The sequence below is a fragment of the Rhyacophila brunnea genome, unplaced genomic scaffold (assembly GCF_057557595.1).
Source record: "Rhyacophila brunnea isolate RB1 unplaced genomic scaffold, BYU_Rbru_1.0 scaffold_4, whole genome shotgun sequence".
Lineage (NCBI taxonomy): Eukaryota > Metazoa > Arthropoda > Insecta > Trichoptera > Rhyacophilidae > Rhyacophila > Rhyacophila brunnea.
In genome coordinates, this window is record NW_028233068.1 from 31,531,923 (window position 1) to 31,546,550 (window position 14,628).

Consider the following 14,628-nt stretch of genomic DNA (forward strand, 5'->3'; position numbering starts at 1 on the left):
TTAGTTCACTTCAATACCTTCTTATAATTGTTGTACGTTTAATAATAACGTGATATACATATACTTATAAGTAAAGCACTCTTTACACTACAATTCAATAGGTAATATATGGTACAATAGAGAGTGTAAATATTCTATGGCAGTTTTCCTATCACAAAACAAACGAAAATCCGACACAAGGAGTAAACAGAGTTAAATTGAGTGTCTTGGGATCTTTTGATATTCATTCAGTCAGCCTCGGAAAATCTTTGCAACTTTCTGAAGCTCTTCAAACATAAAACTTTCGGAGATGGAAATTCACCATCCAAACGACTTGGTATTTAACATGGGTGAAAACTGATTTAAGTGGTACCTAGGTATCATAATATATATTAAAATCATGAGAGGTATTTTAAGAATTTTATACATATTATTATTGACTCAACATTTTATATCACGTCAAATTTCAGTTTTGGAAATAAATGATTTCTACTCATTATCAGATAACAGATGATTTAGAAAACAAACGAATGTTGCATTTTCCGTTATATTTGTATTGCGCACTGGCGTGGAGTGGGAATGTTGAATTTTATTAATTAATACTTACTGGTGTGTAGTGGGGAATCTAAATTAATATATTATTCAAATCAAAATTTACTTATACATACCAATTTTATTTATAACTACCAAATATCAAGTTCTACGACACACCAATTTTTTTCCATAGGGAGTAGTATCGAACCCTTAAAGATCATCATAGAAACAATCGCATAAACACTAAAAAAAAAAAAACACATAAATATATTGAGACCACATCGGAACTGAACCCAGAGCCTCCAGATGAGAGCCCAATGCCACGAGAGCCTCCTGGATACACAAAAATTGTTATTGATTACTACATACAGTATATATACTGTCAAACGTACGAGTTTTACCTGAGCACGCACAATCAATGAGTACGCAGGTGCTAAATTCCGATTAAAAACAACCATGACTGATGGATTAAGTTACTACTCATAGTGTGCCCATCATAAAGAAAGCACGCCATTGAAAAATATGGGCATACCAATTAATCGAATAATTGAAGTGAAATAACTCTCATTCGACAGAATGAAGATAAGATAAAACTGAAAAAAAAAACGAAAACGTAAACGTGCGCGTAATGGTACCAAGTAAAAACTAAAACAAAGTTTAAAATAATTGCAAGATAAAAAGAACTTTTTATATACCACGTTTTTAAATTGTCTGTTGAATCATAATATAACTTGACTTGACTAGCTTAAACGATCAAAAAAAAAAAATTGTACTTGATAGAAATAATTCTGATATGTCATTTTGATTTCCATAGTAACGCACGTATATATTAATAATTTGGTTGCTAGGACCACCCACTTAACAACCAATAATAGTGGATTGGATTACAAATTTCTTCCGAAATAACTTTTCATACAAAACAGAATTAACTGAAAATGAATTCAATTCTACTTAAAGATGGCTAAAAGTATTTAAAAAAATGCATTGGCATCGTGTTCTGATATATTCTAAAAGTTTCAAATGTCAAGCTAGTTGGGAAGTTAGTTAAAAATCGATTGCAAGATTTGTACCGGACAAATAAGAATACGAGCTAAGAAAAACGTTGTAAAATAGCGAAACAGACACATAATTAATTTGAATATCTAAGCCCAGCCAATAGTTCACCACGTCTCTGCCGAAGGACTCACTGTCACGGTTTTCAAAAAGCGAGAAGTGAAAATAGAGCAAAAAAAAAACTTTCCATAGAAACTTTCACAAATTGAAAAATCATCTGTCTCGCTTTGTGGAAGTAACTTAAACGAAAGATAATCCGACCTGAATCTGTCTTTATCTGCCAGGTCACGTCACAATTGAAAACGTCGTTGTATAAAACTAAAAACATCAAAAGTTAACCACAAATAAAAGTAAAATTGTCATAGAATTAAGTGTTCCACCATTTTGTATAAGATGTCACTATTTATATATTTGACAATAATTTATTTGATGCTGAGGTTTACAATACGAGTAGAACCATTGCTTATTTGGAAGTTTTCCAAAAATGATATTACCTATAGAGATTTGGCAAAACACCAGAGATAAATAATTAAAGGACAGCGGAGTGAGAATATAAAATAATTATTTCACTTATAACTTGTGAAGTTTAACTGTTACAAGACGTAACACCACGAGCATTTTTTCTAGAAAATAAATATTGACAAAAATATATCGGACAATATTAACGACGATTTAAAAGAAGAACCACAAGTGTATTTTAAAAACTGTCTGCAATTTGTATTCTTAGTTTAATGTAAACAAATATGACTGACAAAGGTGGCTTGATGCATAACAGAAATGAAAACTGAGAACCGGGCAGAATGGAGTCTGCTTGAGGTGGTCTTGTTTTACGCCGGTGTGTAGCGCCAGAAAAGATGAACGTTGTGTTTGAAATTTGTCAATTGTACATACTAGCTGAGCCAGCTGGCGGTCGCCAGTCTGTCTCGCTAGGTCTTGCAGACGGCTTGGCGGTGTTGGATTTTAATATAATTGTGAAGTATGCATAGAGTTTTCCCTTCGGAATTGATTTTCATTCACCTCAAGACAGTTTGACATTTGGCTGATTTGTCAGTTTTACGATTTTCAAGTCGTCACTGTCAATATAAATTTGGGGTCATATGCGTAGTTTATTCTAGAGTCTGGCCTTCACAATATCGTCCGACACCACCTCAGGCTGATAGGCCAAATAGAACAGCTTGCAATCGCCGATTGCGACCATTGACATTTTAATAGATTAAAATATGTATAGTTATATAAATGTTTCGTTAAAACACGTGCATTTAAATATGATAAATAATTATACATCTCATAAATTCGGAAATAAAGCAATGTATGTGATTATTATAAATGGCGATCCAATATAACATGAATATTAATCTGCCACGGGACCCATTTAGATAATAAAAGGTTAGCAGTATATAAATAATAAATGCTTGCAGCCGTTGAATAATATTTAAAAAATCAAATTTTGAATTAAAATTTAACCTTAAATAACATAGTCTTCCGGTGCGGGACATTCATATTGAAACAAAATTTATTTTGGGTAGGGTTTGGGTATTATAAATAGGTAGGTATATAAAATCACAAATTAAAAAAAAAATATAGCAATTTATATGACCAAGTAGAGTAGAATTAGGTTGGGATAACCTTCATCCAGCAGTGGATTGATACTGGTTGATGATGATAAAAACGATATTATGAATGGGTAAATATAATATCAACAATTTTGATAAATATAGCAATCGTTTAACCGCTAGTAGTAGAATCAGGTTGCGGAACCCTTCATCCAGCAGTGGATTGATCCTGATTGATGATGATGATGATTATGATGACGATATGAATATGTAGATAAATATAATATCACCGATTTTGATAAATACAGCAATTCAAATGACAGAAAGGAGTAGAATCAGGCTAGGGAGGCCTTTATCCAGCAGTGGATTGGTTCAGGTCGATGATGATGAGAATAATAGAAATAGGTATAATATCACAAATTTGTTTAACCGCTAGTAGTAGAATCAGGTTGTGGAACCCTTCATCTAGTAGTAGATTGATCCTGGTTGATGATGATGATGACTATATGAATATGTAAATAAATATAATATCACAGATTTTGATAAATACAGCAATTCAAATGACAGAAAGGAATAGAATCAAGCTAGGGAGGCCTTTATCCAGCAGTGGAATTGTTCAAGTCGATGATGATGAGGATGTTAGAAATAGGTATAATATCACAAATTTGTTTAACCGCTAGTAGTAGAATCAGGTTGTGAAACCCTTCATCCAGCAGTGGATTGATCCTGGTTGATGATGATGACTATATAAATATGTAGATAAATATAATATCACGGATTTTGAAAAATACAGCAATTCAAATGGCAGAAAGGAATAGAATCAGGCTAGGGAGGTCTTTTTCCAGCAGCGGATTGGTTCAGGTCGATAATGATAAGGATGATAGAATTAGGTATAATATCACAAATTCGTTCAACCGATAGTAGTAGGATCACGTTGCGGAACCCTTCATCCAGCAGTGGATTGATGATGATGATGAAGATATGAATATGTAGATAAATAACATTAGCATTTTTAATAAATATAGAAATTCAATACTGTCAAGAATACAATCAACGTAGAGAGGCCTTCATCCAGCAGTGGATTTATTGAGGTTCGTGATAATAATGGCAATATATATAGATAGGTAGATAATAATAGAATATCACTGATTTTGATAAATATAACAATTCATGTGTAAGTAAGGAGTAGAATAAGGCTGAGGAGACCTTCATCCAGCAGTGGATAGGTCAAGATTGATGATGATAGGGACGATAAAAATAGGTAGATATTATACAATATCACACATTTTGATGACTATAACAATTCGTATTAATTTCTTTCATTGTTTGCAATGGCAACTTTGTTAGTTTAATATGACTATATTCTGATCTATGGAAATTAGTAGCCTAGGTAATTATTCAATAAAAAAAGATTGAGTGAACAGCCACAAAGAAGTATTTTAAAAAATCAACGTTATCTATGAAATGGCGGACAGTGGCGGACGCCGCTGTCAGAAGATATTATACGTAGTGAATTGTACCAAGATTATGGATTTTTCACCGGACAAAAGTGCGCCAATGCCTACATTACGATATTTGAATAAAAATAATCGATTTTGTTTGTCAAATAAAGGATTAGAAGGTCTTAAGCGACGAAGACGTCATTCTGCTGTGCGTTAAAAGAAGTATGGCGAATTGTATACGCTATATGAGAAAATATCGGTTATAAACGTCACGTTTCTGGAAAATCATCGGATATTTCTCAAATTTGGTCAATTTAATCGGTAGATAATTCGGTAGCGCACATTTCGAAGTGAAGATGTAAACATAACAATAAAATGTCGCTTAAATGAGCTGTTGGTGTATTTTCCAAAATCTCTTAGGATAATAATATATAGGAGGTTTTAATAAAGCCATTCATATTCAAATTTCAATGATTATTTTGACAATATAAGCTGTTAATACTTTATAAAATTAACTGTTTTTAAGGGGGGGCGTGCGCCGCGTAGATCAAAATGGAGATTTTATGCTATTTTCGAAGCATGATCCTAGATATTCCTTAAGCGTTGTAGATAATCAATTGATATAATTTTGAAGCCTTATTATCCTTTATATTTATTTTAAATATTTGATGACTGCATAAAGAATTTTTATTACATAATTTATTACGTAGAGTATTATTTTAAACCTCTCGCTCTAATGTTTTAGAATATAGTCATATTTCAGTACGTCCATGTGAAGTGGTGTTAAGATTTTTTATATATAATATAATTCTTTATCGTAAATATTTCACTATAATAATGTCGACATAAATTTTACTAATGGTTTTATAAATGCATTTAAAAATTAATAAATATAGAAAATCTTAACACCACTGCACATGGATGTACTGAAATATGACTATATTCTAAAACATTAGAGCGAGAGGTTTAAAAGAATACTATTTTATGTAATAAAAATACTTTATGCAGTCATCAACTATTTAAAATAAATATAAAGGATGATAAGGCTTCAAATTATATAAATAGATTATCTACAACGTTTAAGAAATGTCCAGGATCATGCTTTGAAAATAGCGTAAAATCTCCATTTTGACCTACGTTGAAAATAAAATCTAGATCTGTTTTTGTAATGCGAAAAGATATGCAGCTAATTTTATCAATAGTTGTCTCGGTAGTTTTTTGTTAATCTTAATTTCTCACTATTTAGGCTTCGTTATATAACGTCAGCTGCTATGCATTTATGCATTATGTCATACATCACGAAATAAGTTTTAAATCGTCAATAAAACACAATTTAAAATCACTTTTATCAAATTTATAAATATATTGAAAGACCAAAAACTAGGTTTTTTTATAACGATGACGTATTGAAGTATGGGGTGATGTAGGTGTTGGGGGTAGCAACTCCGCGAGATTATGCAAATGTACACTGAAGACGCTTCATTAGCCGCAAAGTGTCGAAACTCTAAAAATATATTATGAATAACTTAAATTGTGGGTAAAATATGTGTCTACTAAGGCGAAAGACTTGGTTAATTTAATATTAATATTGCTGACGAATTTGACTAAATTGTATATTTTTGACTGGGTACAATTATTTATGTTGAGCATTCAGCGGAAATCTTTGGTGGTTTTGGGTTGCATCGTGTTTTTCCCTCTCTTTCATTTACTTCCTTCCTCCAATGGTTGCAGCATCAGTCCATGCGGCACCGTCTCGGGACTTAAAATCACGTCTTTCAGACACGTTTAAAGCGTGATAGACAGCGGCTGTGCATATATGACGGGTGGTGGTGGGCACTATAGTTCATTTTTCTGTTTTGCTAAAAACGTACACTTTTGTATAAAAGCATAAACTTAAGCATGGTGAATAAGCCTAATAATTTTTAAGGTCTAATTAAATACACCGCCGTTTAAAAACCGAACAGACCAAAATGCACAACACAACTGACGTTTAAAATCGTATTTTGGTAACAATATAAAATCTTTTAAATGTGAACCTCGGTTTTGAAACAGCGTGACAAACCAATGGCCACAGTATAACCAGGTCGCGTCACAATACGGAAGTGCTATATATCTATATATTTATACAGTATGTGGGGGCTCACCAATCACCATACAAAACTGTTAGCGAATACCGAAAGCTGTGAAGTTATTATTTTCTAAACGCATTTGTTTGAAATGTTTTTAAAACAATGGCATTGTAAGTTATTGGATAAAAAAAAAGATTACCACTCAATATGTCTTATCGTCTCAATTTTAGGTCATAACACATGAGTTACGAATCCCTGGAGTACCTAAGTAGTACGAAATCTAGTAGTCATATGTATTTTAAAAGTATTCCTAAATCATCTATTTACTGTTATTATAGTAATAGCAGATCGATGACACGTGTGCATCGATGTATTATTATTTGTAATTGTGACCGAAATTGCCGCGTTTTTGGCAAGACGCGCTCTACCTTGTGGAAAAAACAACTAACACGGTCTTTGATTTCATACATCGTTTGAGTTACATAAAAAACGTCAATGACCTGTCGTCACTCCTGCAATCATGAACAGGAATTCCATTCAACATGTAACTTCTCTAAACTTATTTCTTTCGGGACGAGAAAATATATTATCTCGAACCTGTTTATAGAAAAAAAATCATTTCGATAATCGCGTATATTGTATAATAATTATCATATGAATGAGCTTCGTCAAATATGTACCTAATTAATTAGTACCGAAACAATATTTCTTTGAAAATAAAGTCCCAGTTGTCAATTACCTACTCTTCGATTCGAGATTATGTCCAGTTTCTTGCCATTTCCAGCAAAGTACCTCAAGTCCTAGTACCAAAGTAGGTAAATATTATGGAATTTCTTTGGTTTTCGATAATTTCGCTTATTTAGGGTGAGTTAGATGGAAGTTGTTTTAGAAATTCTTAAGGTGGCTGACACGACGTATACCCTCACATGTTTTTGAGTTAGTTATAAGGATTACATGTAAGTTGTACGTATGCAGTTCATCGTGGGATACTTATTCGTGCGCAGCAGTACGTGAAACATGAGTTTGTGTAACATTTTATGAAATGACGAGTTATTCGTTGAACATTTCACCGTGGAATACATTCGTTCGTATTTTACAAAATGCGGCGATACTTTGCAAATAGTACTGTTCCAATTAGATTAACCCTAACCTAATCTAACCTAATCTAGTAAAGACATCTCCACATCTTGTAGCATACGTAAAAATATACCCCACGGTGAAATGTTCAACGAAGAACTCGTCACTAGATTAAATGTTACACGAACTCATATTTCACGTACTGCGGCGCACGAATAAGTGTCCTGCGGTGAACTGTTTACGTACAAATTTCCGGATACGAGTTATAAGTAGGTATGTCTATTATTTTTAAGTGTTTTGAATTTTTTTGAAGTTTTGTATTTGAAGCTGTGAATGTCTTAAAGTTACAATTCGTACCTAATGTTCGTTCATGAAAATGGGTATAGACGGATTTGAATTTGAATAAGTACAAGTTTTGGAATATTTTAAGAGCTCATGATAATTATTGGGAACATGTAGCATTTGACAAACCCACGTGGGGGCTAATGTAAAATGTTAGAAGTAAGTCGTATCACCTGATAGAAAGCTATGCAGATATTCTAAGAAAATCTGCGTAGTGTGACATATATTTAGGTACTACGAATGTGTTAAGCAGGAACAAATTTGTATGTTTGGTGAATGTCATTATAATTTATATTATAGTTTCACGGCAGATTTGTTTTGGAACACGATTACCAACCTTTCATAATTTTAATTCTTTTTTTGGCCGCCCACTTACTTCGATTTAATAAGCGGGCCTGTTGTCTAAAGAATATAATAAAATACAGAGAAACTCCGTTTTGAGTTTGCCTTAGCTATGGTGTCCGGCAAAGCGACACAATCTCACCTAAATTATTCACTGTTGCTCTAGATTAGAAGATCTACTCAGGCGACTTGACTAGGCAAACAGTGGAATCACTATTAATGACGAATACTCCAGTCACCTGCGCTTTGAAGACGACATTGTTGTCTTCACGAACGATTCAGTTGACCTCCAGAATAGAATGCAGGACTTGTAAATGAAAGCCACAGACAATAGTAATGCTAAACTACGAAAGAAATATCAATATACGGTGGTATGTACGATGACATGCTTGAAGAACAAAACGTTAATCAGGTTCTGGTTTTACCAAACGAATAGTAAGTAATTTTTAACACAATCGCTGCTGAGCTGTTAAGACGGTACTTCAGTGAAACGGCAAATAATTTTAAACTACAGGTGCGACGAAATTTCGGACTGGCTGGCAATCGGAGAGCGAAAGTCGAGCTGTGAACACGTCAATTTGTTTTGTGATGGTGACGGGGGAATTAATTCTTAGCTCGTGTAAAGATGACTAAAAAACGTTACTCATTTACTTGAAAAAGAAAACATGTCAATGAATATATTATTATTATTATTATTATTATTATTAGTAATAGAACAATAAACATAATATTAAATGGACGCATGTTGACTTTTTATGACAAATTATGTTTTGTTCTGCACGCGTCATTTGCACAATCTTCGCGTCGCGTAGTCACGATAGTTTTAGACCATGCCCCAGCTGAAGGATAGCCTTAAGTAACTATTAGGCACCGAACGACCACAGGGATATCCTAGAACCCGCTGGATAGACGACCTCATAAATTTTGGTGAGTTTATGTAGAATCAAATAACTAGAGACCAAGGAGAGTGGAATAAGTTACAGGGAGGCCTTCATTCAGCAGTGGATCGACCCCGGTTGATGATAGATAGATATATACAGAATATTATAATAATATGTGTACTTACAGCTTCACAACAATCCAAATCCAGGAGAAAAACTGAGCAGCGCTCGCATTTCAAGAGGTCCCTGGCTTCTGTCATGATTTTCGTCACAAGGCATTCTAAGTTATTCTGAAACAAAATTTAAGAAATCAAAATATAAATAGCGTGTTTAAATATATTATATGTATTTATTTTGTAAAGTAAGAGCGAACGACGAACGAATTACGTGTACTAAACTATTATAAATATTTTATTATTGCCGTGTTGGTAATATATATTATAATATAATAATATATTCTATAAATAGTGTAAGTACAATAATTTAGATTCTTCGTCAGTGATTTTCAACTTTTATTTTTGTTGGCGGAATCCATGGAACATTTTATAAAATCTGGGTTACACATATTAAGATTTAGATGCATAAATTACAATATACGTATACGTGAAATCAGTAGGTAAGCAGTGATATACCCAACCAGAATGTTTCCCATTAACGGAATCAAATTGCGACACTTATACTATCTGTAACCTTAATTTATGTGTAATTTTATTACATTCTGCATTTTATTATTTCTGCAACATATATACGAATTCATTAACATTATAAAGCCGTGTCTACATTGGCAACAAGTTGATGGCAAAGGCATTAAATTTAATATTATTAATATTATGATAATTGTCGTGAAATTTAATGAGGTTGCCAGCAACTTGTTGCTAATGTGGACACAGCTTAATATACGTCATATCATCAATTTTTTAAAGAATATTAGCGCCGCAGGCGAATATTTGGTTATATTCATTGAGTTTACTCTCACAAATAACTGTAATGTTAGCATTATACCGCAGAAACTAAATGAACAGTTGGAACAGAACAATGGCGAAGCTTATTACTGGCTCCACAGTTCGTTAATTTTTATCCGTTCATTTAGTTTGGTTGCTGATAGTTTGTTTCCTTTCCAAAATTAAACTCTTACAATTGAGATACTTTGACGCTATTTATCTAATAAAATTACATTTAAAAAATACTTCATTATTTCTATATTCATTAAAATATGTCTTGTATCTTTTTTGGCTAAATTACGAAAAAGTTTATGCTAATTCTCGCGGAGCTCCAGGATTCCGCGGAACCTGATTGGGAACCACTGTAATAATGTACGTCATTGATAATTTTATTAGTTTCCTCTTTCCATTTATCTAGAAAGTTTTTAATAATATGAAACAATCAATAACTTCCAACTCATTCATATTTTCTTTCGTGCTTTGTAGTTTTCTTAGTATTAAATAATCATCTCTAAAAAAATATAATTACTATTTTGTATATACGAGCCGATTGCAAAATGTCTCTCGGACAGAACTCGTACTATTGAAAATCATTTCCTTTATAAAAAAATAATATTATTATGTATGTAAATCGCACCAGCAATAAGTTAGAAAGATTTTATTTTGACTTTAATTAACATGAAATAAAATTTTAACATCTATATTTTTAGTTTTAAGCTAAAAAAAAACTAACTAGTGAATGGAAAAATTTAAAAATCGGGAAGTAATATGCTAATATAGATATATTTACTCTTTGGTTGCGATTACGATTTCATCGTACGGAATTTACGATTTCATTTTAATGCCAAACATTAATGCAGAAATAAATACACTCAGATGAGGATTTTCTTTTTCTTCGCTGGATCAGTATTAATTAAATACAAATTAAAGCTGTATTCGATTCTGAGATAATCTAAAATACCACAAATTTATCATATTACTCGACACTGATGCAAAGTAAAAGTTCTCATATATATGACGATAATGAATTTATGATGTGTTTTACATATAAAATATGTTTTTAAATAATTACGATAATATATAGATAACTAGGTAGGTACATAGTTAATAATTAATAAATTAAAAATCAAAATTAAATCGGTACACACAAAATTTTTAAATTTTAATAACCATTTTGAATAACCTTACAAGCATGCATAATTATTTCAAATGATTTTATTGAAAATGGACCGATTATGATTCTAATACACATATTTCACTCGATAACCAATTTGCTATATAAATTGAATTTTAAAATTCGATATTTGCGTTTTGAATTAAGGTGACATTACTAACGTGGAGTCATGCAAATTTCAGTTTTCCCATATGTATTGTGCAATTCGCCTCGGAAGGCGACGTTCTTGAAATTTATATTTCCCTGACGCAAGTTGCTGCCGTCTGTATTTTATTCTTAGGTATTTCAGAGATTTCAGGCATTTTGTAAGCGCACCCGGTACAACGTTTACTTTAATTCCGAACGCAGCGTGCAGAAGGGACGAAGAATTTTCTTTGATTGCTTTTTTAATGAAGCGAGAAAAATACAAACTGCCAGATTTTGTGAAAACTCTTTATAAGAACAAAGAGATATGATTCTAAGTTGAGCGGACCATGATCATGTACTTATTTTTTAATCTCAAATTTTTAATTAATTTCTGTTTGCCTCTGGCGGTGGGTTTTTGACAGCGGACGCGGCTTTTGTGAAATGTTTCATACATAAATATCGCGTCGAAATAATATTCAGTTATACCAAAAGTTGTAGAATGGAAACCCTTCTACTACCTTTGGTGAATTTATGATAATTTTCATTAAATAAGTTAAGTCTTTAATTTCTCTCTGTATACAGAAACATAAACTATGATTGTAATTTTATAAAACTAATTCTGACACTGTATGAATAGTTTAAAGTGACAAAATTAAAGAGCTCTAGGCTGCTAAAGAAATAATAGCAGCTGTTTTGTATATTTATATATATTTGAAAAAACGAAATAATTATTTTAGCGTAGGTATTGTGAGTAATGGTTGTTCGTGCTACGGACGTGAGCTTTGAAGATGAAGAAGATCCTGGGAATCCTTCCTCAGTTGATAACGACTAACCGAAGGCCACTCCTGAATTTTCTTTAAACGGAAACCTGGAATTTTATACTAGAATAAATAAACTTGTAACTAATTGGCAATTTTATTATTAAAAAAATAAAAGTCAACAAAACATTTTATTATCTGCGCAATGAGCATAAAATAACTTTCATCTATGATGTGGACGTATTTACGTTGTGTTTAGGATTTTTTTTTACCTTAACATAATATCTTAACATATATTCAACTTAAGAGCATATATAAGTGAAACTGCAAGTAATTTTCAACAGTAGGTGGAACGAAATTTCGCAGTCATCGCCAATCGGAGACTGACAGTCGAGATGTGAGCACGTCAATTTGTTTTGTGATGGCACCAGAGGAATATATTCTTAAATCGTGTAAAGATTACTAAAAAACGTTCCGCATGTACTTGAATAAGAAAACATGTCAATGAATATACTATTATTATTACGAATATAATAATAAACATAACATTAAAAGGAAGCATGTTGAATTTTTATGACAAATTATATTTCGTTCGGCTCGCGCATTTGCACAATCCGCGCGTCGCCTAGTAACGATCTTTTTAGACCATGCCTCAGCTGAAGTGCCTTAATATTCTGATAGCATAGTGTTATTCAGTGAATAGGCCAATATAATACCATACTCTTTTTTAACTTTATAACTTCTTAGTCCACATGTAATATTGAAAACATGTTTTTTATAGACAATAATATATCCCATGATACAAAAGCAGAGACATTTTTTATTTTTTTCAATTCAACCATACTAAAAATGTTTTGGAATCGCATTCAGGTGGATAATACAAAGCATTTGTGTAGCTCTCCATTATAGTAGGTAACATACCATAATTTAATTAAATCATATAAAAAAATATATATGGAAGGCGTAGATGTAAAAAATCCAACATGTCTACATGAGCTCAGTTAAAAAATATTTTGGATAAAAGCTACAGAAAAATGTGAAATTAAATATACAATGTTAGCTTCAAAATTCCACCACACTTATTTAGGGAATATAAAATCAACAAGGTCAGCGTAAAATGTGTTGATGTTATCGTTCACTTCGGCTTCTCGCCACTGGAGCAGGTACTGGTTTCCGTGAAGCTATGTGACCATGCATGTTGTGTGTATGCCGGTTAGATTATAGTCCTGAATCGTATTATATTGAGTTACAAGAGGTCGATTATTTTACCATATCGCATATCCCATAAGCTATCAAAAATCTTTGATAGATGTCGTTTACGAACACTTCTTAATAATGGTATTTTTAAAAGGTAATGTAATAACATGACATTACCTTTTATCAATGAAACTCTATAGTGTTTAGCAGTGCTGCTAGATGATTTTTTAAAAATTCAATAGATTGGCACAAATGTATAAAACGATTTAACTTGATGCAAATTAGATTCAAATTGTGCTATTGTTATAAATTCTTTTAATCCAATATATTATAGTATCAGTAGAGCTACGGAAATTACAGCAATTAAGATATATTTATGTCACTGTAATGACAGCAGCTCATTTCAAAATGGAGAATGGCAAGAAATTAATCAACAAAATTATTGATTGTAGAACTCTCCTACCCATATTAAAAAAAAATAGAAATAAAAGACAATATATATATAAACATACGAGCCAATATACATTCGTTGTCCATTTTTTAAATCTTAAATTTTATAAAAGAATGTTCTTAAAATAAATGCTATACAGCATTATTTGATAAAATATTTTCTGACATGGCCTGGGGTTGTTGACCGCCACAGTTTAATACTGGTAAATTGTACAGGCGAAAAAAATGTAGTTAACATATTATTAATATCAGATAACAACATTTAATTTAGTATGTTTACGCGATACATTTTTTAAGATGATACATTTTGCAACGAAATCGACAATGCCATTAAACAATTTCTTGGTGTGTAGGACTACCGAAGAAAACTGTATTAAACTGAAATGATGCATTTTTCGTCGGGGAGTGAAGGTTAACTTTACTGCTCCGTTTGAAAAGAGACGTATTTAAGTAATCGCTCGCGGAGAAGCAATGCACTAAGTTTAATACGATTTTCGACTGGGAAAGAGTATAATTTATTTTTACTTGTTAAGTCTGAAGTAATCTGTGAAATTAAAATTTTAATAATTTGTTTTTTTTTGTAATGTTCTTTATATATGTGTGTAGTTATCATTTTAATATTTAAATGATTTATAACGTCACACAAGATGATAATATTATATAATCGGTAGTTATAACATGGAATTGATTATCTACCGATTTACGATCGG

At 31.9% G+C, this 14,628-nt stretch overlaps 1 protein-coding gene across 1 annotated transcript in view; it reads right to left on the reverse strand.

The window, feature by feature from the left end:
* LOC147067264 (cGMP-specific 3',5'-cyclic phosphodiesterase-like) overlaps window positions 1-14,628 on the reverse strand; it is a 164,372-nt gene that overhangs the window by 54,502 nt on the left and 95,242 nt on the right. The window contains exon 5 of the mRNA XM_085954983.1: window positions 9,458-9,562. Coding sequence (XP_085811109.1) covers window positions 9,458-9,562 — 105 coding nt within the window. The remainder of the gene's footprint in view (window positions 1-9,457; window positions 9,563-14,628) is intronic.